This window comes from Salmo trutta, chromosome 14, assembly GCF_901001165.1.
Source record: "Salmo trutta chromosome 14, fSalTru1.1, whole genome shotgun sequence".
NCBI classification, from domain to species: Eukaryota; Metazoa; Chordata; class Actinopteri; order Salmoniformes; family Salmonidae; genus Salmo; species Salmo trutta.
The window spans coordinates 72598707-72625491 of NC_042970.1; the positions used below are offsets into that span (position 1 = coordinate 72598707).

At 44.5% G+C, this 26785-nt stretch overlaps 1 protein-coding gene across 1 annotated transcript in view; it reads right to left on the reverse strand.

The window, feature by feature from the left end:
- The window catches only part of LOC115147307 (glutamate receptor ionotropic, NMDA 2B-like), a 129543-nt gene that overhangs the window by 78511 nt on the left and 24247 nt on the right, over nucleotides 1-26785 (reverse strand). Inside the window, 1 exon segment of the mRNA XM_029689487.1 lies at nucleotides 24966-25682. Coding sequence (XP_029545347.1) covers nucleotides 24966-25682 — 717 coding nt within the window.

Here is a 26785-nt window from a genome sequence, read left to right on the forward strand (position 1 = left end):
GCTAGGATCCCTGACCTAAATTCCATGCTACCGCTACTTATTAGCAAGCACTCCGCCTCTTCAACTGTCAGTGTCCATGTTGGGTCTAATGACATTAAACTCCAGCAGTCAGAGAAATTGAGAGACGATTTTAAAACATTGATAAATACGCTGCTGGAATCTGGGAAGCAGTGCGTTGTTTCCGGTCCATTTCCATCCCCACGCTACACGGATATGGTTTTTAGTCGTATACGCCAATTACACACCTGGCTTAAGGGATACTGCTGCACGATGGGAATTCCATTTGTGGATAACTTTGCAGCTTTTACAGACCGACCAGGTCTATTTCTTCGGGACAATTTACATCTTAACAGGTATGGCTCCAGCATCCTCTCCACCAACATGTCTCTTACTCTTGCCTCATGTAGAGCCTTTGATACCTGACGTTGTGTATTTTCGGGGGTTGACTTTTGGGATGGTACACTCCCCTATCAGACGACGTTCAATGCTCCTCTCCCAGTTTCATTAATTAGTCCCTCAATTGCAAATATGGAACAAACTACAGTTAACAACCTTTCTGCAATTCCTAGATTATTGTCCAATCACCGTATTGCGAATACTACTCACATGCAGAGAGGTATTGTTAGTAGTAATCTTGTCCCCATAAAATTGAGCTCTGTCAATAGCTCGAAAATGGTTTATTGCTCATCCAGTGCAGCTTCAGGTGCTACCTTGGATACTCCATCTGATATGAATTCCTGTAGCAATGGCATTGGAATAATTCATTTGAATGCTAGAAGCCTGATACAAAAGTTGGACTTTATTGCAATTTTGGTCTCACAATCAAATGTTGACGTATTGGTTGTATCTGAATCATGGCTGTGTGATTCTGTGCCTGATTCAGATGTTCAGTTGATTGGGTACAATATTTATAGAGCTGATAGAGTTGGTAGAGGTGGTGGTATCGCGATTTATGTAAAATGCTGCTTAAATGTTTCTGTGTCCATATCAACCTCTGTCCCAAAGCAATATGAATGTCTAGTTTTAAATTTGGTACTTGGTAATAATGCTCGTTTAACTCTAGGAGGGGTATATCGCCCCCCCTCAGCTCCTCCTTGTACTCTATGCAAATTATCTGATATACTGTCTAATTATGCAAACTCTGAATTACTGATTTTGGGAGATTTTAACCTGGATTGGCTTTCACCAGTATCCGATAAATTAAAAGACATTTGTACTGAGCTAAATCTAACTCAGCTGATAACTAAACCAACCCATCCCAACTTTAAGAACCCAGTAAAATCTACTCTACTAGACATTATTCTAACAAATACCCCCCATAAATACACAGCCAGTGGGGTTTTTGCAAATGATATCAGTGACCACTGCCCTATTGCTTGTATTAGAGATACCAGGCTGAAACACTCTGATCCCTGTATAATCTCTAAGAGAAATTATAAACATTTCTCACAGCAAGCTTTTACCCTTGACTTATATCACTCCGAGTTTTTATCCACTTGCTGCTTTCTGGACCCGGTTTTAGCCCTTGCTTTTTTCTCTTCTATTGTTACCTCTATGTCTGATAAACATGCCCCGCTTAAGAATCACAGAGTAAGAAACCGAACCAGTTCTTGGTTCTCTCCTGAATTGTCAGGTCTTTTCCTGCAAAAGAATCGGGCCTGGGCCTTGGCGAGGAAAACAGGTACTCCAGCTGATTGGCTGTTTTTTAGGCAATTGAGAAATAAATGTACTGCAGCTGTCAAAAAGGCAAAATCAAATTACTTCCTTAATGCTATGACAGATTCTGCAGGAGATCCTGCAAAATTCTGGAAAACCGTTAATTCACTGAAACGGGGGAATTCTGCTGTTTCTCTTCCTAAGCAAATTACCTCAGATTCCTGTATCCTAAGTGAAAAAAATGATATTTGTGATGCTTTTAATAAGCATTTCATCTCTGCTGGTTTTTTATTTGAAAGGAAAAGTGGCCATTGTGGCACTGGCCAGTTAGTTGATTTTTCGTCTTGCTTTTCAACCCTTACTCTGAAAAATGGTAACCCTGTTTTTAGTTTCCAGAAAATAACCGAAGCAGAGGTTCTAGCTGCCCTGTGTGCCATTGATACTAAGAAATCCTTAGGCGCTGACAATTTAGACCCGTTCTTACTTAAGTGTGCTACACCTATCATTGCTGGTTCAGTGACACACATTTTTAATCTAACATTAAGCACAGGAATTATCCCTAAGGTGTGGAAAGCAGCTTTTGTTCTGCCATTACATAAGGGAGGTGACGGTAGTGATTTGGATAACTATCGACCCATCTCTAGGCTCCCTTGTCTGGCAAAGATCCTAGAATCTATAGTCAACAAACAGTTACAGTCTTTTCTTTCTGCTAACAGTATTCTTAGCACCAATCAATCTGGTTTTAGATCTAAACACAGTACCACATCGGCCACTATGCTTGTTGTAAATGATATTGCAAATGCCTTAGATGATAGAAAGCACTGTGCTGCGTTGTTTGTAGATTTGTCAAAAGCTTTTGACACTGTAGACCATGCTATCCTTTTGAGTAAGCTGTCATCTATAGGAGTGGGCACGGATGCCTGCCGATGGTTTTATGACTATCTTAAAGATAGAACTCAGGCCGTCATGGTCGACGGGGTCAAGTCTGACTCCTTACAGTTACTTAAAGGGGTCCCTCAGGGTTCAATATTTGGCCCACTATTGTTCTCACTTTATATAAACAACATTGGTGATGATGTCAGATATTGTAAATTCCATTTATATGCAGATGACACAGTGATGTACTCTATTGCTCCAACAGCGGACCAAGCTTTAATGCAGTTGGAGTCTGATTTTAGGATACTACAGGGGTCTCTTTTATTACAGCTTAAACTTGTTTTAAACGCTAAGAAAACAAATGTCATGTTTTTTTCTAGGTCTAAACTCTCAGTTAGAAACACTTTTGTAATCACTAGCTTGGATGGTACTCAAATCAAACAGGTCTCTGCATATAAATATTTAGGGGTATGGTTAGATGATAGGCTTTCTTTTAAAAAACATGTTACTGAATTGTGAAAAAAGCTCAAATTCAAGATAGGGTTCCTTTATAGAAACAGGGCTTGTCTGTCCTTTGTAAATAGAAAACAAATTGTGCAGGCTACTTTTATGTCTGTTTTAGATTATGGTGATATTATCTATATGCATGCATTGGCAAACACATTAAAACCTCTGGATGCTATTTACCATTGTGCACTCAGGTTTATCACGGGTGATAGTTATAAAACTCATCACTGTATCCTATATCAACATGTGGGTTGGGCCTCTCTATCTGTGAGGCGAGAGCAACATGCTCTCTTGTTTATTTATAAAGCGCTTCTTTTAAAACTACCTCCATATATATCATCATTAATTTCCACTAGATATACAAATTTTAAAACCAGATCACAGATGTGGATTACATTAGAGACTCCTGCGGTCTCCACAGAGTTGGGTAGGACTGCCTTTAGTTCCTTTGCGCCTTATTTATGGAACAAACTGCACATCCAACTTAAGTTAGACACTCTGGTGTCCCTTGCCCATTTTAAAAATGTTATGGAGGATCAATATGATGTTGTCTGTGATTGTTTCTGTTGAATTGTGTCTTTGTTTTGTATGTTTGAAATGTTCTTGTCTGTATGCCTAAAACTGTACATGTCAACATGTTTACACAGGGCACAGCCGTAAAAGAGATCCAGGTCTCAGTCTATTTTCCCTGTTAAAATAAAGATTTTAAAAAAATAATAATAATAATTCTTAGGTTGTCTGCTTGAAACTTTTAGATTTGATTGGGAAGCTGAGAGGTCAAATATACTGTTTAGGTTTTCTACTACCAAGTTTACACCTTCACTATTACAGTTAAACATTCTGTCTGGGAAATTGTCTGGGAGGGATTGAATTTGTTGTTGCCTAATATTTTTGGGGTAAATTTCCACACTACTTTCCTGCCATCTACAGCATTTCTTAATACTATTCAGTTCCTTTGGCTTTGATGCCTCATGCTGTGATCTGATAGTGGTGTCAGTGGACTGACTGTGAACGCTTTACGAAACTCTGGGTTGAGGTCAGTGATAAAGTAGTCTACAGTACTAGCCAAGAGATGAGCTATATGTGTACCTACCATAGGAGTCCCCTCAAAGCCTACCATTGACTATGTACATACCCAGTGTCCAACAGAGCTGCAGGAGTTGTGACACGATTTTGTTGGTTATGTTGTCGTAGTTGTGTCTAGGGGGGCATATGGGGGAGGGCATGCTGTCACCTCCAGGTAGGTTTTTGTCCCCCTGTGTGCTGAGTGTGTCAGGTTTCTCTCTCTCTCTCTCAATTCAAATGGGATAGATTGGCACCTCCTTTCATCTGCAATATCTCCTCTCTCTTTATAGTCCTCCTTCAATTTTACCCATCTCTTTTAATCTTATTTTCCTCCTGTCATTTTAGTTTTCAACCGTATCTTTTTTGCAATATGTAACATTTGATTCCAAAAAAATTTGCCAAACATTTTCCACTGCCTCCCACTTCTCTGAGAGAAGAAATGCAACCAACCAACTCTCCATTTCTGGGTCCATGTCTCATCTAATTGAAGACACTGTTTGACTGGCATCAGCTGTACTGTCAGATTCATAGAAAGAGAAAGAAAGAGGTATAGAGAAAGTGAGTGTTACAGAGAGAGAAGGAGAGAGAGGGGTGATGAGAGAGAGAGAGAGAGAGAGAGAGAGAGAGAGAGAAAGTGGTCAAGGGAGATAGGAAGTGTGGGAAGAGTGAGAGAGGCAGAGAGAGAGAGGAAGAAAGAGATAGGGAGAGGGAGTGAAGGAAAGAGAGAGAGATAGCAAGAGGGAGAGAGATATGGAGAGGGACGGAAAGAGAGAGTGAGTGAGGGATAGAGAGAGACATTTCTAATTCAAAGAGACATGCAGTGTTTCCGTGGCAACGCGGTTTCCATCGAAACGATCTTGCTAAAGACGCCATTAGTGTGAAGAAATATCCACTTACACTCTGTTGCACTGTATGCACACAAACATAAAAACAGAAACATACAGTATATTTTACATGCACACAGGCTCTGTGAAATCACACACAGCCGAGCAATGACTAAAAAACACGAGGTCATTAACAATAGCAACAATTACAGAGGAATTATGTCTATTCTACATTACCTAATTATAGGAATGTTTTATGTGGCATGGGGTGTGACCGTGTGATGAATGGCAGAGTGTGGTAATATTCTTTCTACTGCTACTGTCTCTTTAATGTGTGTGTATGTATGTATGTGTTTTTTTGTTTAACTATCCTTGTGGGTGACAGAAGTCCTCACAAGCATAGTGAAACAAGGAAAATTGATTTACAAGTGGGGACATTTTGCCGGTTCCCACAAGGAAACATATTTCAGGCTTAGGTTTAGGGCTAGGGTTAGAAATAGGGTTAGAATTAAGGTTAGTGTTAGGAGTTAGGTTTATGTATAGTTTTAGGGTTTTGGGGTTAAGTTTAGGGTTAGGGTTAGGTTAAGGGTTAGGGTTAGGAGTTAGGGTTAGGTATAGTTTTATGGTTAGTGTTTTGGGGTTAAGTTTAGGTTTAGGATTAAGGTTAGGGTTATGATTAAGTTTAGGGTTAAGGTCAGGAGTTAGGGTTAGGAATAGTTTTACTGTTAGTGTTTTGGGGTTAAGTTTAGGATTAAGATTAGGGTTATGATTAAGTTAAGGGTTAGGGTTAGGGTCAAGAGTTAGGGTTAGGTATAGTTTTACGGTTAGTGTTTTGGGGTTAAGGTTAGGTTTAGGATTAAGGTTAGGGTTATGATTAGGTTAAGGGTTAAGGTTAGGAGTTAGGGTTAGGAGTTAGGGTTAGGTCTAGTTTTAGGGTTTTGGAGTTACAGTGAGGGAAAAAAGTATTTGATCCCCTGCTGATTTTGTACGTTTGCCCACTGACAAAGAAATGATCAGTCTATAATTTTAATGGTAGTGTAACAGTCGTCGTGAACACAGGACCAAAACGCAGCGGGAATATGAATACTCATATTTTTTAATATTGAGAAAAGTGAACACTTACAAAATAAACAAAACAACGACTACACAGTTCCATAAGGCAAAGTAGTTATACGGAAAACATCTACCCACAAAACCCAAAGGAAAAACAGGCTGCCTAAGTATGACTCCCAATCAGCGACAACGATGTACAGCTGTCCCTGATTGAGAGTCATACCAGGCCAAAACAAAGAAATACAAAAACATAGAAAAAAGGACATAGAATGCCCACCCAAATCACACCCTGACCAAACCTAAATAGAGACATAAAAAGGCTCTCTCAGGTCAGGGCGTGACAGGTAGGTTTATTTGAACAGTGAGAGACAGAATAACAACAAAAACATCCAGAAAAACACATGTCAAAATGCATTTTAATGAGGGAAATAAGTATTTGACCCCTCTGCAAAACATGACTTAGTACTTGATGGCAAAACCCTTGTTGGCAATCACAGAGGTCAGACGTTTCTTGTAGTTGGCCACCAGGTTTGCACACATCTCAGGAGGATTTTGTCCCACTCCTCTTTGCAGATCTTCTCCAAGTCATTAAGGTTTCGAGGCTGACGTTGGAGGGGGGCTCTGCTGTGGATCTAGAAAACTGTGTGTAATAATTGTTCATAATATTTCAACACAATGGACCAATTGCAACAACTGATGGCCACTATATTATCTCCAGCTGATCTCTAATTAAACCATCAATACGAGCTAAAATCTCCATCATAGCTGATTTCAATTGCAACCATCATCCAGCCCCGATTCACTGCTCCATAATGCGGATGTTGGAGTTATCTTTAAGTCCGGATCGCAACCAATGGTTTTCAAGACGATTTCATCCTGTGGTGAGTATTATTATCAGACCATTTTAATCTTGCTATTTGAGCAGACTGAGGGGGATTTATCTATTTGACCATCATTCCATACAACTGAAATAAAGTATTTCATTACAATTGATGTAATCCCTGAATGACTTTACTTTTCTTATAAAAACATGGCCATTTTTCATCAACAGGGTAAAGGGAAATATTCCTGAACTAGCTACACATTTGACATTTGAAACTTAATTGTGATTGTGTTGTGTTTTTAATCAAATGATATTGTAATGTAATAAAGTTAAACAAATTATATCATAATTGTGTATTTTTTTCTAATCGTGTTCGTGGTTTGGCTGGTAGTGAAGAGTAACATTTCCTATGTTGTGTGGATAGTGGAGATGACTTCTTTACTTGTAGAAATGTGATAACACTGAATAAACCTTTATATGTTCTTACAGGACAACAAGGCCAGTAGGCCTACTGTGGCATATTTGACTTTATTGAAGAAACAATGTCTGAATTGGAAAGAAATGTGGCAAGGAGAGTCATTCCTTATTATCTGGAAGTTGTTATCCTAACCAGAGAAACAGACAATGACTGTTTTCCATGCCATTTCCGCTGTCTAGCATCAAGCCGGCTTGACTGAAACGTTGATTAATGTGCACTGTCCCTGTAAAAAATACTCACACCCAAACACCATAACCGCTTCAGATCAGCTGGTCTGCTAGTTTTATTCTGCAGTTTTTTCGCAATCAGGTTGATTTTAGCTCGGAGCTCCACGGAACCTCCCGTTAGTAGAGTGTTAAGAAACTCATCTGTAACCTGCAGGTAACCTCTCAGTCGAATAGTCTTCCAATCTACAGTAACATCCTACAGTAAAAGTATTAGAAGACTTCCTCCAATAAAGGAAAGAAGCTACGGTATTTACTGTAGATGTACACACAGCTACTGGACAGCGCTATACGCTAGACAACTGAAGGAAGTTGCATTCATTCCCACCCAGTTCATTATATTTACAACAGCATCCTCCCGATATGGAAGGGGGGGGGGCTTGCGTGCGCGTGTGTGCTTGCGTGCGTGCATGTGCGTAGAGGTGTGTGTGAGCGTGCATGCCCGTGCGTGTGTGTGCATGGATTTGTGTCTCTGCGCATCTGTGTTGAGTGTGAGTGTGTTTATAGAATGCTACACTTCTGCTTTGATGCAGAACAGAGGATACGAGGGAGAGACCCCTTCAGTCAAAGCGCAGACAGACAGGCAGACAGGCAGGCAGACAGAGAGTCTGGCGCTCCCCTCCGAGTGTCTATTGAATAAACACGCTGTCTGTGACAACACACTACAGGGGCTAACAGCTGCACAGCCACCTCTCTCAGCCCACACTGATCCGCACTAATGTACAGTCATCTACTCACGCTGGTGTGTGTGTGTGTGTGTGTGTGTGTGTGTGTGTGTGTGTGTGTGTGTGTGTGTGTGTGTGTGTGTGTGTGTGTGTGTGTGTGTGTGTGTGTGTGTGTGTTTTGCTGAGGGTCTTTTAAGATTAATTTATTTGGAATACCAAAGCCTGTGCTGAATGAGGGATGTGTGTGTGTGTGTGTGTGGGTGTGTGTGTGTGAGAGAGAGAGAGAGAGAGAGATAGAGAGAGAGAGAGATAGAGAGAGAGAGAGCTAATACATTGAGCAGAGGCGGTGTTTGAGGCAGTCTGAAGGAATAGTATTAAATACGGGGAGAAAAGAGAGAGGCGAGTTCTGGGTATTTACTCAGGGAGAGAGAGGAAAGGTTGAGATTGCTCTAATTGACTAGCGCAGGGGAGGGCAATCATTTACATTCATCACAGAGGCTCACTTTGTTGGGAGGGAGGGAGGGAGGGAGGGAGACAGGGGAGGGAGAGATGGGAGGGAGAGATGGGAGCGATGGGAGCGATGGGAGAGATGAGAAAATAATATTCCTGTCTGATCGAGTTTCTCTCATTCATCAACACCCCCCTGACGGGCAGGATTTGTGTGTGTGTGTGTGAGAGAGTGTCTGTTAGAGAGAGTGTCTGTCTGTGACAGTTGATGTCTGTAGAAGCAGCAGAGCCTGTCATCTCCTGCTCAGTGGTCTTTGTCTACAGTATGTGGAGAGCAGTGACACCCTGATGAGTGGCACGTTCATTGACACACACACCGTTGCTGCTGCTTATAATTCAGGCCCCGTCCAATAGTAATAATCATCCTAACCTTCGCTCACACACTACCCAGCAGTAAGGACTCACACCTCCCTCTGTGAGCTCACACCCTATTCAGCTACTGGAAGTGTCTAATACACTGACTAACCTCCATTTATCTACACTACATAGAATTCAATGATATTGTATGCTGCACATTAACACTACGACGTAGGTAGTTATGGACACTACTATTCATCAAGTGTACACTAAAAAAAACATTTATCTACATTACATAGAACTAGGGGCTGGGAATTGCCGTGGACCTCTCGATACGATGTTATCACGATATGTATTGTGATTCTCATGATTCTCACGACTCGATACGTATTGTGATTCAATACTGCGATTTTTATTTGCGATTTGACATTCCAAACATATTGCTCTCTGCTGCAGAGAGAGAAGAGAGAGGCATGAAAACATTTGTTTTGATCAGTCAGGGAAATAAATGTGCTGAAACCATGTTGGCTCACTATTTAAAAAGAAGATGGAGAACAAGCTATAGGATGAAAAATAGTGTCGTTTTGGCGCAGGTACAGCCAACTAGCACTAGCCAATGCTGGTCTTGCACACTGTGGACTAACACTATGGGGTGAATACTCATTAACACTGTACTGAACACTGTATTAAGGGGTTTAATCGGCAGCTATGATTAACAAATCGTACATTCAAACTAGATGAATAGCAGCTGTGACAAAACGAAAACAGACGAACATTTAATGTGATCATTTGCTGTTTCAGGGAAGAGAATATGACAAACGTTCTCACTTGTCATGCAAATGTATCAAAGGCGACATAGCTTATTTGCATTTAATACCAAACACTGTATGCTTTGAATTAAGTTGTGAATCAAAACAGCTGGCCGTTGTCAGAGAAAAACGATCTGCTGTCACGAGAAGCAGACAGAGAATGTTGTTAGATTTGAATTATCTGTCATCGTTTCTCATTTAATTGCATCACATGGTAATTATCACACCTGGCATTCACTAAACAGAGAAAGGCCAGATAGTCATTATTACATTGAGGGAATGTATCAGAATGGCCCATGCCAGGCAGACACGCTAAAACCTTTAGTCAACTGTTGAAAGTCCACACACAATATCACTGACCCCATCAAGGACATGATTAGACATTTAAAAGAAAGAAAGGAAATGTGCAAGAGAGAAGGCAGGAGAATATGAATGGGGTTTAACAGAAAAAGAGAGAAGGCAGGAGAATATGAATGGGGTTTAACAGAAAAAGAGAGAAGGCAGGAGAATATGAATGGGGTTTAACAGAAAAAGAGAGAAGGCAGGAGAATATGAATGGAGTTTAACAGAAAAAGAGAGAAGGCAGGAGAATATGAATGGGGTTTAACAGAAAAAGAGAGAAGGCAGGAGAATATGAATGGGGTTTAACAGAAAAAGAGAGAAGGCAGGAGAATATGAATGGGGTTTAACAGAAAAAGAGAGAAGGCAGGAGAATATGAATGGGGTTTAACAGAAAAAGAGAGAAGGCAGGAGAATATGAATGGGGTTTAACAGAAAAAGACAACGAACAGTGGCGAAAGCGTAAGGAAATCGGGGAATGTGAACGCTGACAGATTTGAAGAGAAAGACAGATTGGAGAACAACAAGATAGTGAGACTGTAGACACACACACACACAAGCCTCTCTCAGCCACTGACTATCTTAATTGTCCCTTGACTGCACTCCATATCGAGATGGATTAAAGCTGCACCTCTGGGACAAGGCCAGACCTTGTCCCTATACAGTGTTCTAATGCGCTGTGGGGATGGAGAGAAACCTACAGATGTACCATCTTAATTTGAGCCAATTTGCTACAGCAGGAAAATTATCCTGAAGCAGCAGGAAATGTGAATAATTATGTGGATTATAATTCATGGACATTTTTGTAGGGATTGATACATTTTCGTTAGGGAAAAACAAGTCAGAAATGTCTAAGTGGAGATTGCAAACGTTAGAATCTTTTTTAAAACTACAAGTTAGCATTTCCTGATCAAATGAAGATCCTACATCTGTAATGGAGTGTGGAGATGGAACTACTGCAGGAGGACGAGAGAACGATACAGGACAGAAGATGACAGCAAGAGGATGCATTGTGAAAGATGATTCATTTGGACGGATGAAGGAGAATGAATAGAGTGTGCTGCTTGTGTATTCTTCAGGTTGTGTTCATGTTGAGAGAAACTGCTAAATCAAATAGGACACTCGATTAGGGCTACTTTGTCACGTCTCTTCCTTTTCCCCTCAATACCTCTGTCTACTTCAATGAAATGTTGAGTCACAATATTTTAAATCAGGACAATTGCGACACTGGGAAAAGTGAGAGAGGGACACTAAGAGAGACAGAAATGAAGAAATGAATCGACGAATAATGTAGTGACTCAGAAAGAGAGTGAGCGAGTTGTCATTGCTGAGTGAGAAAAAACAACTAGAGAAGGGTGACGGCCGCTTCACATACAGGCAGCCTGATTTTAATTCTCTCCATCTTTTGGGATTGCTCCTAATTGCAACACAGGGCATTATGAAGAGACAGTACCTTATCCCATCATGTAGAACTGAACAGCATAATGGGAAACACGGTCCTAAAAACCACGGATTGGAACAGAGAATAATGGAACAGAACAATTGAACAGAACAATGGAAGTGGATCCGTGGCCAGTCACAGTCATGGGCTGCAGCGCCACGGCAACAGATTAGCTATCTCCCAAGCTTCTTAGCAAACAGTTGGTAAGAGTGTGTGGGTTTTGGCTAGAAGGGACAACAGGTTATTTTAGAAATGAGCTGAATTTTTGCAGCAGGTTAGGAAAACTTTCATAGCAGGTTAGGAGAATTAACGTAGCAGGTTGGGAGAATTAGGTTACATTTTGGGAAAAGGTTAGGGTTAGCTAAAATGCAACAAACAAAAAAATGTTGATGTCAATTTGACATAATCTCTATTCTCTTAAGCCATGACCGAGTGGTGCCAACTGGTGGTGGTGGAGGATCCAATGAACTGGAAGAGAACTGGGTCTACTATAGGCTCAGTAACCCCCACACTCTTACAGGAAATCTAAAGCCCTCACTGGTCAATTGTAGCTCATAATACCAGTAATCAATCAGTCATTCATTTGGTTGACAGGAGGTTTGGGGAAATATAGGCCATATATACCATATAGGCTACTAGGCTGTCTATAGGGTGTTTACAGTCTTCTGGTTTTGAAAGAAAGGTTATGGTACAGTGAGGGGAAAAAAGTATTTGATCCCCTGCTGATTTTGTACGTTTGCCCACTGACAAAGAAATGATCAGTCTATAATTGTAATGGTAGGTTTATTTGAACAGTGAGAGACAGAATAACAACAAAAAATCCAGAAAAACGCATGTCAAAAATGTTATAAAATGATTTGCATTTTAATGAGGGAAATAAGTATTTGACCCCTCTGTAAAACATGACTTAGTACTTGGTGGCAAAACCCTTGTTGGCAATCACAGAGGTCAGACGTTTCTTGCAGTTGGCCACCAGGTTTGCACACATCTCAGGAGGAATTTTGTCCCACTCCTCTTTGCAGATCTTCTCCAAGTCATTAAGGTTTCGAGGCTGACGTTTGGCAACTCGACCTTCAGCTCCCTCCACAGATTTTCTATGGGATTAAGGTCTGAAGACTGGCTAGGCCACTCCAGGACCTTAATGTGCTTCTTCTTGAGCTACTCCTTTGTTGCCTTGGCCGTGTGTTTTGGGTCATTGTCATGCTGGAATACCCATCCACGACCCATTTTCAATGCCCTGGCTGAGGGAAGGAGGTTCTCACCAAAGATTTGACGATACATGGCCCCGTCCATCGTCCCTTTGATGCGGTGAAGTTGTCCTGTCCCCTTAGCAGAAAAACACCCCCAAAGCATAATGTTTCCACCTCCATGTTTGACGGTGGGGATGGTGTTCTTGGGGTCATAGGCAGCATTCCTCCTCCTCCAAACACGGCGAGTTGAGTTGATGCCAAAGAGCTCCGTTTTGGTCTCGTCTGACCACAACACTTTCACCCAGTTGTCCTCTGAATCATTCAGATGTTCATTGGCAAACTTCAGATGGGCATGTATATGTGCTTTCTTGAGCAGGGGGACCTTGCGGGCGCTGCAGGATTTCAGTCCTTCACGGCGTAGTGTGTTACCAATTGTTTTCTTGGTGACTATGGTCCCAGCTGCCTTGAGATCATTGACAAGATCCTCCCGTGTAGTTCTGGGCTGATTCCTCACCGTTCTCATGATCATTGCAACTCCACGAGGTGAGATCTTGCATGGAGCCCCAGGCCGAGGGAGATTGACAGTTCTTTTGTGTTTCTTCCATTTGCAAATAATCGCACCAACTGTTGTCACCTTCTCACCAAGCTGCTTGGCGATGGTCTTGTAGCCCATTCCAGCCTTGTGTAGGTCTACAATCTTGTCCCTGACATCCTTGGAGAGCTCTTTGTTCTTGGCCATGGTGGAGAGTTTGGAATCTGATTGATTGATTGCTTCTGTGGACAGGTGTCTTTTATACAGGTAACAAACTGAGATTAGGAGCACTCCCTTTAAGAGTGTGCTCTTAATCTCAGCTCGTTACCTATATAAAAGACATCTGGGAGCCAGAAATCTTTCTGATTGAGAGGGGGTCAAATACTTATTTCCCTCATTAAAATGCAAATCAATTTATAACATTTTTGACATGCGTTTTTCTAGATTTTTTGTTGTTATTCTGTCTCTCACTGTTCAAATAAACCTACCATTAAAATTATAGACTGATCATTTCTTTGTCAGTGGGCAAACGTACAAAATCAGCAGGGGATCAAATACTTTTTTCCCTCACTGTACCACTTTAAACAAACTTCAACTTATAAATACTTGATAGGGCATTCATGAAGTCTTGATAAACCCTCTATAAGGTGAATCTAGTTTCTCCCGAATATATTTATATTTCTTTAATGTGAGTGTTTAAAAATCTGTTATACACGAGAGCTAGAATAAATGTTGTATGAAGTGGGTACCAGAAGTGAGAAATTATATCAGGGAGCAGACTCCTCTGGGCAGCTTGTTTCACAGAAAGCAAACTGTGGTCTAATCCCCCAAACACAATGCAAGGTCATTATCATTCAACCCCAACACACACACACACACCGGATACACACCAACACTCCAACACAGACATACACACACCGCTTAACTCCACACAGTAGAAAGCTCATTAGCCAGAAGAGTATGATAATGAGAATAAGGTCCTGTATTGTGTCCAATAGAAACACATTGCAGCAGCGTAAATGAATGACAGAATAGCACTGACTGTGTGTGTGTGTTTGTGTATGTGTGCGTGTTGGCAGCAGTGTACATGAATGGCAGAAATAGGAGCGACGTGTGGGTGTGTGCATTGTTTTGTGTATAATTGGGCTACCTGCACCTGTCACTGGCTCACTGATCCACTCTAATAGGCCATTCAGTAGGAAAAGAGGGACAGATACAGCGCAGGGTACGGGTAAGGTATTCTAAGCACATAACGGACCAATCGCATCCTCTTATTTGCTCCGTGGCGTATTGAGGCGAACACAATGGATTCCGTTCACAGTGCTTCTGGCGCTGAAATGGACATGCATGACACGGGATCGGGATTACATTTTTGCTGGAAATCAATTGTTCGGTGGCTGGATACTGTATCTGGAAATCTGTTTGGCAGCATAACAAATGGCAGCTTGTTCCCTATATGACGCACTACCTTTGACCAGAGCCCTATGGACCTTGGTCAAACATAGTGCACTACATGAGAATAGGGTGCCATTTGGGACGTAGACTTTGCATCTTAAAAATAAAGCTGTTTGTCCTATACCGGGACGCAGAGTCTGAGGTTAGAGGAGGTTTAGACAGGAGAGATAGAATAGATTACTGGTAATGGTGAGGCCTCATATGACCTATTGGGACCCAGAGTGAGAGGTTAGAGGAGGTTTAGACGGGAGAGTTAGAATAGATTACTGGGAATGGTGTTAGAATAGATTACTGGTAATGGTGAGGCCTTATATGACCTATTGGGACCCAGAGTGAGAGGTTAGGGGAGGTTTAGACAGGAGAGTTAGAACAGATTACTGGGAATGGTGTTAGAATAGATTACTGGTAATGGTGAGGCCTCATATGACCTATTGGGACTCAGAGTTAGAGGTTAGGCGAGGTTTAGAAGGGAGAGTTAGAATAGATTACTGGTAATGGTGGGGCCTTGATAGATGATGGACCCAACAACCTGAAGGGAACTGAGGTATTGATGCTGGGGTTGTTTTCATGTTGCGCTTGCACTCACACACAGCATGTAGGGACAAACGCACACACACACACACGCACACACACCCACACGCACACACACACACATGCACACAGAATCACGGTTCATACAACTCCCCCACATGACTCTATAGGCTCCATGTTCCATCTCACCCACACACATCTCTCTCGCCATCTGAGAACTCTCTCTCTGTGCTTCCTCCATCTTTCTTTCCCTTTCCAGCCTCCTCCTTTTCATATTTACATATCCGGTGCAGTAATGTGCACCAAATCCCTTATTTCCAAAACATCTATCACAATAACTTCTCATCTATTCTCCATCAGTCCCCCATCTCTCTTTCTCCATCCCTCCCTCCATCTCTCCAGTCAGTTCCATCCCCTCATCCCTCTGTTCCAGGTTTAGCCTGTACACAACCTCACACTACCTACCCCCATGACCAGAGCATTTTGGCTTCATCCTTCTATTCTATCCCTTCCTTTTTTCAGAGGCTCAGAAAATAAACATGCCTACCTTCCTCTGTAGTTGTCCTTATATATATATAGAAATGTATAAGCATGGGGTTTCCATGCCAACCGTATCAGCCGCATTTAGCCTTCAGTTCCGTGTTCACTGTGTGTGTGTGTGTGTGTGTGTGTGTGTGTGTGTGTGTGTGTGTGTGTGTGTGTGTGTGTGTGTGTGTGTGTGTGTGTGTGTGTGTGTGTGTGTGCGTATGCGTGTGTTCGTGTGTGTGTGTGTGGGTAAAACGGAGAGAGAGAGAGTATCAGGGAGAGGGAAGGAAAAAAGGAAAAGGAAGCAAGTGAGTAGTAATTACTAAGAAAAGACAGGGAGAAAACATTCCTATACGTCTTCAGTTTCCATCTCTTCACATCTCTCTCTCTCTCTACCTGTCCTTCCCTCTCTCTAATAGGCCTTTAACATGTGTTTTTCCCCTCCTGACTTATATTGTTGTCCTGGGCATGTGTCTCATCGTCCCTGTCAGTTCCTGTCAGTCTCAGTGTTGGTGCCCTCTGTCTATCTGTCAGTTTTTAAATAGGGTAATTATATGTTGAGTAGAATCCTCTTCCTCCCTCACACCCACACACATATTCTGGATCATTTCATAACCCTATCTCTCTGTGTCTCTCTGTGTCTCTCTGTGTCTCTCTGTGTCTCTCTCTCTCTCTCTCTCTCTCTCTCTCTCTCTCTCTCTCTCTCTCTCTCTCTCTCTCTCTCTCTCTCTCTCTCTCTCTCTCTCTCTCTCTCTCTCTCTCTCTCTCTCTCTCTCTCTCTCTCTCTCTCTCTCTCTCTCTCTCTCTCTCTCTCTCCCTCTCCCTCCCTCCCTCCCTCCCTCCCTCCCTCTTTCTCTTTCTGACTCTCTATTCCTCTCGGGCCTCTATTTACTATCTTTTCTGTGGTTCTTTTTGAAGTGTGTCTATTGCTGTGGTCTTGACTTTCTCTCTTTTTCAGAGAACCATTTTCAGTGAATTACATTTTTTTCTCTCTCTCAGTCTCTCTCACTTTCCTCCGAGAGGCTTGTTTCTCAGATTAATGTCTGTTTGCAAACCCCAAGTTGACCTTTGCTAACAGCCTCAGACCTTTGTAAAAGACCATCTCACAGTCAGTGGTTGTTTGAATTCATCCTGTTTGATTTGAGTTGTTTTCATTTGATCCATTAAACCGAGTTCACAGAGACACAGACGTATTTTAGTCTCCCTCTGATTTTGATCACAGTGCTAAACAGGTACATAGAAGACAGTGATATCTTCTAAGGATGTTTGAAGTCTTCAAAACTGTCTCTAACTTTCTAATTTCCTCTCTTTTAACTAAAAGGAGGCTATTTGCTGTTGTCGTGACTTGACTTTAACATTAATCTGAAGACTGTTGTTTATCTATTTAACTATTTTTTATTGTTACCCGACTAAATTCATCATGTAACAATTAACTCATTAGGATCTGGGGCACCACGAGAGCAGTTCTTTAAAGAGTTACCATCTCCCGAATTAAACTCTAAAAGGTCTTTACCTATCACATCTATAAACAGACAACTTATGAATCATAACCTTGTCTTATATCAACATTCTGAACAGTCGTAACCTCCTTGCATCTGCAAAAACCTGGGCCTGACTTGTGATTCAGTGCTACACAAATTGGTTTAATTATTTATTTACTAGCTAATTAAATGGGAACACAGAATAAACACACACACTTTGCACCGGTTACTGACTGGAGACGTAATACACTGACAACAGATCCCTAGCTGAATGTCAACAACATTGATGCTTGTTAAAGAAGATATGGAGAGGGAGAGAGAGAGGGACAGTGTCACATTCTGATCTGTTTCACGTGTCTTTGTGCTTGTCTCCACCCCCCCACCAGGTGTCTCCTATTTCCCCCATTATCCCCTGTGTGTTTATACCTGCCTTTTCTGTTTGTCTGTTGTCAGTTTGTCTTGTCCTGCCAAGTCCTACCAGTGTGTTCCCGTGTTTCCTGTGCTCTAGTTTTGTTTTTCCTAGTCTTCCTAGTTCTGACCTTTCTGCCTGTCTTGACCCTGATCCTGCCTGCCATCCTGTACCTGCCTGTTTCTGATTTGGATTCCGACTCTTTGCCTGCCTTGACTTCCGTTTTGCCTGTCGCATGTACTATAATAAACTCTGAGACTCGTACTATCCGCCTCCTGTGACTGCATCTGGGTCTTAGCCTGAGCCGTGATAGTACGAACTGGCCATGACTGACCCAGCAGGCTCAGACCAGCTCCGCAATGCTGTCTACTTCCAAGGAGCCACCATTGGAAGACACGAGGAGTTACTGCAATGCCTTATGGAGGGACTCCATACCCTGGCAGAACGCCATGACCATGTGTTCGATACATTGCTGGAGCACTGCAGATTCCCAACTAGGCAGCAAGTCACTACAGTAATTCCCCAGACTCTCAGTAACCCCACCACCAGCGGCATTTCTTCCCAGCCTACCCCGGTGTCCCGAGAACCTCACTTACCTCCTCCAGAGGCGCTACGTTGGAGATTCTTGAACCTGCCGTGCGTTTCTCTCTCAGTGATCCCTCATCTTCAACCCGCAGCCTTCTTCATTCCCCTCGGACTGCTCAAAGATAGCATATTTGTTAACACTGATGTTCGGGAGGACACACACCTGGGCTATGGCGGTGTGGGAGCAACAGTCCACTGTTTGCCTCAGTCTGGAGGAGTTTGTGGTGGAGGTAGGTAAATTGTTCAATTCTCCGATGTCCGGGAGAGAGGCTGCTCGTAAGCTGCTCCAACTACGGCAAGACTCCCGTAGTGTGGCAGACTACGCAGTGGATTTTCGCACGTTGGCGGCTGAGAGTGCCTCGAACCCGGAAGCTCTGCTCGATGCGTTCCTTCACGGATTATCAGTGATTAATGACAAGCTTGCAGTCCGGGAGCTGCCCATGGACCTAGACTCCCTCATCGCCTTCACCAGAGCCCAAGCTACTGGGAAAGGCTAGATTGTCTCCAGATGAAAGTTTATGCAGGTTGAGCACCAGGAGCTGTATGTATTGCGAGACTACAGGACATTATATTTCCACCTGTCCATTAAAAAGACCCGGCTCATCAGTAAATACGAGTTCTCTGGTGAGCCGTACAGGGATTTTCCAATCTCCCATTACTCGTACCCATTTCCATGCCACCCTGTTGTGGGGTGAACAGGTCAAATCTCTCACTGTGGCCGACGAGAGCTTTATCGATGCTCCCTTGGTGTCGGAGCTGGGAATCTCCACTCAACTCCTCTCAATTCCCATGGACGTCAGAGCGCTGGATGGGCACTCTATTGGCAGAGTCACCCGCAACACGGTTCCTATCAACATATGAGTATCAGAAAATGTATGCAGTTCCTGCTCATAGAATCTATCGATGTCGTTTTGGGGTATTTGTGGCTCCAGAAGCACAATCCCCTGATCGACTGTGCTACTGGGTCTATCGTGGGTTGGAGCCGGTTCTGCCATGCACAGTGTCTTAAGTTGGCAAAGTCTGCCTCAGGACGTCTTCCTGCAGGCTTGGGAGAAGCCTCGGATCTCTCTGCCATTCCCGTGGAGTACCCGGAGTACCTGGTCTGGGAGGTCTTCAACAAGGACCGCGCTACGTCTCTCCCCCCACATCGACACAAAGACCGCGCCATTGACCTTATCCCGGGCACTACACCACCTCGGAGATGGCTTTACTCCCTGTCGAGTCCGGAGACCAAGACTATGGAGGAGTACATTGAGGACTCTCTCACTGCAGGGGGTATTCGTCCATCTGCCTCACCCACCGCCCGTGTATCGATGACCGGGGCATAAATCACATCGCGGTTAAAAAACGTTACCCACTACCACTCATCTCCTCGGCTTTCGAACTTCTTCAGGGAACGACCATCTTCTCTAAGTTGAAGCTTCAGAACGCCTACCATATGGTTTGTATACAGGAAGGAAATGAGTGGAAGACTGCCTTTAACATGGCTAGCGGACACTATGAGTACTTGGTTATGCCATTCTGACAGACCAACGCTCACCCTGGGTTCCAGGCAATTGTCACGATGTGCTCTGGAACATTCTGAACCGGTTCGTGTTTGTCTACGACATCCTTGTCTTTTCCTGTTCAGCTCAAGAGCACGTCCTCCACATCCGACAGATTCTTCAGCGTCTCCTGGAGAACCAGTTTTTCGTTAGAGCGGAGAAGTGTGAATTCCATCGCTCCACCATTTCCTTCCTAGGATACGTCATCGCTGCAGGACATATACAGATGGATGCAGACAAGGTAAGAGCAGTGGTGGATTGGCCTCAACCCACATCCAGAGTGCAGCTGCAATGTTTCCTGGGATTTGTTAACTTCTACCGCCGCTTCATCCGGGGTTACAGCACCCTGGCTTCCTCCCTCTCAACACTCACCTCCCAAAGTTCCATTCACATGGTTTCCAGCAGCTGAACGGGCGTTCTCAGACCTCACTACAGCCCCCATCTTAATCCATCCGGACCCGTCCTGTCAGTTTGTGGTGGAGTTCGACGCCTCGGATGTCGGGGTGGGGGCTGTCCTGTCCCAGCGTTCTGCCCAGGACCAAAAGCTGCACCCCTGCGCTTTTGTCTCCCATCGTCTTACCCCTGCTGATAGGAACTATGATGTGGGAAATTGAGAACTCCTCGCCATCAAGATGGTGTTGGAAGAGTGGAGGCACTGGTTGGAGGAACACTCAATATTAGTGTGCACTGACCATAAGAACCTGGAATATCTCCGCACTGCCAAGCACCTTAATTCTAGGCAGGCTCGTTGGGCCCTGTTTTTCACCCGTTTCAATTTCACTCTCTCCTACCGCCGGGGTCCAAAAATGTGAAGCCTGATACACTCTCACATTTGTATAGCTCCGCTGCTACTCCGTCTGACTCCGAGTCCATACTCCCTACCTCCTGTCTAACGCCTGCAGTCATCTGGCGTATAGAGAGCCTTGCCCATAAGGTGCAGCATTCCCAGGGGGTCCGGCTAACTGGATGTTTGTCCTGTACTCTGCCTGTTTCCCGGTGCTGGAGTGGGCACATTCCTCGAGACTGACCTGCCATCCAGGCTCCCGTTGGACCCTGGCTTTTATCCAACTACGCTTTTGGTGGCCTTCCATGGTTCCTGATGTCTCCGCATTTGTGCACAAAATAAGACTCCGCGGCAAGCTCCAGCTGGCCTTCTTCAACCACTCCCTGTTCCTTACTGCCCCTGGTCCCATATATCCCTGGACTTTGTTAGTGGTCTTCCTCCGTCAGATGGCAACACCACCACTCTTCGTTACCTCGTCCCTGCAAATCCCACCACCTGGAGCCAGCAACTCGTGTGGGTGGAATACATCTGTAACACCCTTCCCTGCTCTTCCCTGAGCAAGAGGAAGAAGTCAGCATACCCTCTGCCCAGATGTTCATTGGCCTCTATCGTCGTACCTGGGCCTCTCTTCTGAAGACCACATCCAAGTATCGGCGACAGGCGGATCGCCACCGGACCCCTGATCCCCGCTATCGACTCGGTCAGAGGGTATGGCTTTCCACTCGGGACCTGCTCCTCCGAGTGGAGTCCTGTAAACTTTCCCCCCTTTTCATCGGTCCTTTCATCTCAAAATCCTTAGCCCCTCTGCTGTTCGTCTTTTGTTGCCCCGCACCCTCCGTATACATCCCACTTTCATGTGTCTCGGATGAAACTTCTGTCTCATAGCCATTTGTCTCCTGTTTCATTCTTAACCCATCATTTACACAGCTTGCTCAAAAGGTGTGGTTCCGGCAGGCTGGCTCTATGTTAGAAATATTGTTCCAGTATTCACTTGGGAACGTGTTAGAGTTTCAGCGGGAAAAAGTCTGTTGAAACAGAACATTCATTTGGTGAATCTTGAGAGCGCAGACCTTGTTAACACCAGGGTGAGAAGGGGTCTGATTGAAGTTATTCATTGCAAACATTTTACATTTACATTTTAGTCATTTAGCAGACGCTCTTATCCAGAGTGACTTACAGTAGTGAATGCATACATTTCATTAAAAACAAATTTTGTACTGGCCCCCCGTGGGAATCGAACCCACAACCCTGGCGTTGCACACACCATGCTGGCGTTGCAAACACCATGCTCTACCAACTGAGCCAAACCTGATCTGACCTATTTTGATTTTCATGGACGGTCATGACACTGTCCAACTAACTCACACAAACCAGACAGAAAAGCCACTGCCTCGGTGCCTCCATTTTGAAGCTGAAGTAAACGAAGTAGATGAGAACTGATGCAGACTCTCCAAAAGCAAGTCAAAACATCCTCAAAGAAAGACAAATCACCCCATAACACTCAGAGACTTCTACAAGACTTCCAATTATGTTCAGTGGCCTAATCTCATCAATAATTTCGAAACCTGGATAGATACATCACATTCACTAAAGTATTTATATGGTTCATTGGTCTGTTATTACTGGGTACATTACAATTCAAAAGTAGGCCACAACCGGCCCAAAGTCAGGGCATGCTAGATTTCATCACATCATCAAAATACATAATTACAGCTGGTATGATGCGTTTAGCTTCATATGATGCAAAACGCAGCATCATATGATTCAAAATTGTAACGATGTGTGCTGAGAGTCGCAAAGCAAGTTCAGGGAGTGAGTGTTTTAATAAATAAACGGAACATAATACAAAACAAGAAACATGAACAACGCACAGACATGAAACAGAAAGAGAAACAATGACGCCTGGGGAAGGAACCAAAGGGAGTGAAATATATAGGGCAGGTAATCAAGGAGATGATGGAGTCCAGGTGAGTCTGATGACGCGCAGGTGCGCGTAACGATGGTGACAGGTGTGCACCATAACGAGCAGGCTGGTGACCTAGAGGCCGGAGAGGGAGCACACGTGACAGTACCTCCTCCCCGACTTGCGGCTCCAGCCGTAGGACACTGACCAAATTGACAATCCCGGGGATCAGGAGCGGACTGGTCAACTCTGCTGAGGTGCGGAAAACCTGTCAGTCTCAGCATGGCGACCTAGAGCGCCAGAGAGAAAGCATACGTGACGGTACCTCCTCCCCGGCGCATTCGGCTCCAGCCGCAAGACGCCAACCAAAGGGACGATCCTGGGGATCCGGAGCGGACTGGTCGCTTCCGCTGAAGCGCACAAACCGGACTAACCGGCTGAGGCGTGAGGGCCTGATGAGTTGGCTGAGACCTCCCTGGTTGCCTCGGTTCGAAGAACAGGAACCTGTTCACCTGCTGAGGCATGAGAGCCTATCAAGCCAGCTAAGGCATGGGAGCCTATCGATCCCGCTGAGGTATGGAAACCCGTTGAGCCAGTTGAGGCAGGGGAACCAGACAAACTGGCTGAGGCCTCCCAGGTAGCTCCGGTTCGGACACCCGGACCAGACATCACCTCCAACACAAAATAATTTAAATCACCCCCTGATGCTTCCCTTTGGTTAGGCGTCATTCTGTTACGATGTGTGCTGAGAGTTGGGAAGCAAGTTCAGGGAGTGAGTGTTTTAATAAATAAACACAACATAATACAAAATAAGAAACACGAACAACGCCCAGACATGCCACAGGAACAGAAACAATAACGCCTGGGGAAGGAACCAAAGGGAGTGACATATATAGTGCAGGTAATCAAGGAGGTGATGGAGTCCAGGTGAGTCTAATGACGCGCAAGTGCACGTAACAATGGTGACAGGTGTGCGCCATAACGAGCAGCCTGGTGACCTAGAGGCTGGAGAGGTAGCACACGTGACAAAAATGCATCCTACCAGCTGTATTTATGTATTTTGAAAGTCATATATCTTGAAAACTTGACCACTGTCATGCAAAACATTTTGGGACTAAATCAACAATGGACTAATAAAACAAATGCCAAAATATCATTTTTGGCTGGAGTTTTCCTTTAAGTCAAATCTGACAAAGCTCTTATTTGACTTGCCAAACGTCTCATTGTCTCAAACAGCGAGTCTTTTCAGGGTTGAGTAGCCTCGCTGTCACCCTATTCCCTATGTAGTCCACTACCTCTGACCAGGGCAAATAGGGCACTATATAGGGAATAGTTCCATTTGAGAAGCAGCCATGGACGTGACGTCAGATTCATATGCTGTAGGAAGCCAATTAACAGCTGAATCAATCATTGAGAGACGGGCCGGAATAAGATGCTGTAGCGTTCACAGTCGAACACAGTGCCGCTCAGAATAGAGTGGCTAAAACGGTCATGTTTCCCTGCTCTGCGTGATTGGAATGGATCTACTGTACCTCTTGTCAATTGAATATTGAAAGTAACACTTGATCGGCTGTATAGCTTAACATCGCTGCTTGAGGAAGACTTATTGAGTTGAAACATGTTGCAGTTATGCGTCCTGATGTATTGTAATGTGTAGGCTGATATGCTCCTACTTACATGTGTTTATCACTTGTAGATCGTCTCTCTAAAGTTTTTGCAACGTGCTGGCCGCCTACTTGTCTTCTTTTCTGCGTCTGTATAGCTGCCATTCAATAAAAATATCCTATTTCCTTCTATTTCTGTGGTCTTGCCCAGCTGTGCCTTAATGCGTTTCAGGAGGTTGGTCGTCCCTCATACAGGAGCATGCATAGATATAGTACAGTATGCCTGTTGCTAGGTGATGCGTAACCTTGTTTGAGATACACAAAAGTCAACTAGGTGATGAGTAACCTAGTTTGAGATGTACAAATGTCAACTAGGTGATGAGAAACATTGTTTGAGATATACACAAGTCAACTATCGCCCCTGGACCAGGAGCTAGCTTTTCAGTCGAGTGGTTGGTGTGACTGACAACCAGGGCTCAACACCAGCAATTGAATAGAGAATACATGCATGTACCCAATGTATAGAGAACCATAGCGACTAGTGTCAGGACCCTGAGCATTTAGTGAGCTTCACAGAGTTACTTCTACCTACTGTACTGCATTGTACTAGTAGTGGTGTCATCAAATCAAAGTTTATTTGTCATGTGCTCCAAATACAACAGGTGTAGACCTTAAAGTGAAATGCTTACTTACAAGCCCTTAACCAACAATGCATTTTTTTGTCATTATACTGTATACATGTGTATCCAACCAGCTGTAGCTATTGCATGAACGGCATCACACTATTCAATAGATAGGTGTCTGAGGTTGTGTGTACTACAGCGGAAATAGATGTACATTAAAGGTAGTGTTCCATACCTTGGCAGCCATGACCATGGAGGAGCCTCCTCGGATGCCCAGGATGGGGATGTGTGTCTGGGCAGAGATGAAGTCCAGGATCTGGGCGATGGCCTCCTGGTCCGTGTCATCCCCGAACACCACCCCCTGCAGCCAGGTGTTGGTCATCAGGGTGCAGATACGGTTGATGATGCTCTTGGGGTCCGTGTCATTCATGGTCTCCAGTTGGACTTTGGTAGGGTGGGGTACATGGAGGAACTCCTCTTTCTCCACGTAGGTGGACGACACCTCGCTAGAGTTGCCCACCAGGATGACGGCGATGCTGAGAGAGGAGGCCACTTTGGGGGGTAATGGGGGCGCAGGGGGCCGGGCGGGGGATACTGGGGGGTAGTAAGGGGGGTAGTGAGGGGGGATGAGGTTTGTGCCCCTCTGGCCTCCTTTCTCGCCTCCTGCTCCTCCCGTCCCGGGTGCTCCTCCTGGTGCTCCTCCGCCCTGGCCAGCTCCGCCCCTCCCAGGCGACCGCGCCGACTCGCAGATGGGCAGGAGGAATAGGGAGAGGAGGAGGAGAGATAGGGAGAGAGGGAGGGAGAGGGAGGGAAGGGCCAGCCGAGGATGCTGATGAGGGGAAGAGGTGTGTTCGGGAGGAGGAGGGGGGAAGGAGGAGGTGACGCGCCTGTCCTGGAGTGGGGAGGGGGAGAGGAGGCTGACAAGCATCGTGGAGGAGTGTAAATGCAGTACCTGGAGGGAGGGAGGGAGGTAGGGAGGGGGAGAGAGAGAGAGGATTAATATAATGTACCTTAAATATGATAATACCAGCAGGAGATGGGACTGAAAAGAGGTACTGTATCATAATAATACCATGTCTGCTACAACCGCACACAAAGAAAACAGGATCAAATGACGCACATAGAGTATTGTTCACATGCTGAAATGGTATAAATTGAGATAAAATGTCTAGTGACGCTCAACAATGCTTAATCCAACACTCTATTCTAGTGATTTCCTTAGAGGGACCTTGTGGCAGACATCAAATACAGTTTTGGTGGGTGGGTGGGTGTGCGCACGAACGTGTGCGTGCACGCGTGCACGCGTGCCTGCGTGCGGTGAGGAGACCGACAGCGCCGGGTGTGTTTTGACAGATTGACGGGTTCTGAGCTTCATGGACCGGCTGCCAGGTTAAGTGACCATCAGACACTCACAGACTGAGACGGATGCTTATTCTCTCCCCTGCGCTCTCTAGCTCTCTCCATCTCTCCTTCTGTCTCTCTCAGTCTATCGCTCTCTCTCTTTCTCTCCTGCTCTCTTTCTCTCCCGCTCTCTCTTCCTATCTATCTTTCTTTTTTTCTATTTTCCTTTGAGCAGTAACTGCCTCTCATTGCCATTAACCCCTCTTCCCACCAGTCATATTCCCTCCCATCCCCCTTTAGCCTCTTTGAAGTCAATTGCAGACCTATTATTTCCTGCTCCTTTTATTAACAGCAATGCAGAGAGAAATAGGGAGAGAGAGAATAGAAAGAGAGGAGAAGAGAAGAAGAGAGGGAGGGGACAGTCAGGGAGAAACACAATTAGTCATAGCTTGATGTGAAACATTTGGTTTCAGACTGTGTGTGTGTGTGTGTGTGTGTGTGTGTGTGTGTGTGTGTGTGTGCGTGCGTGCGTGCATGCGTGCGTGCATGCGTGCGTGCATGCGTGCGTGCGTGCATGCATGCGTGTATGGGAGGAAGTCAAATGACAACGACAGCGCATTTTCGTTCATATTGAGATAGAAACGGGAATCCTTAAGTGAGCTATACTTTAATGCTTTTTAACAGGCAGAGGGAGAGAGGAGGAGAGAAAAACAA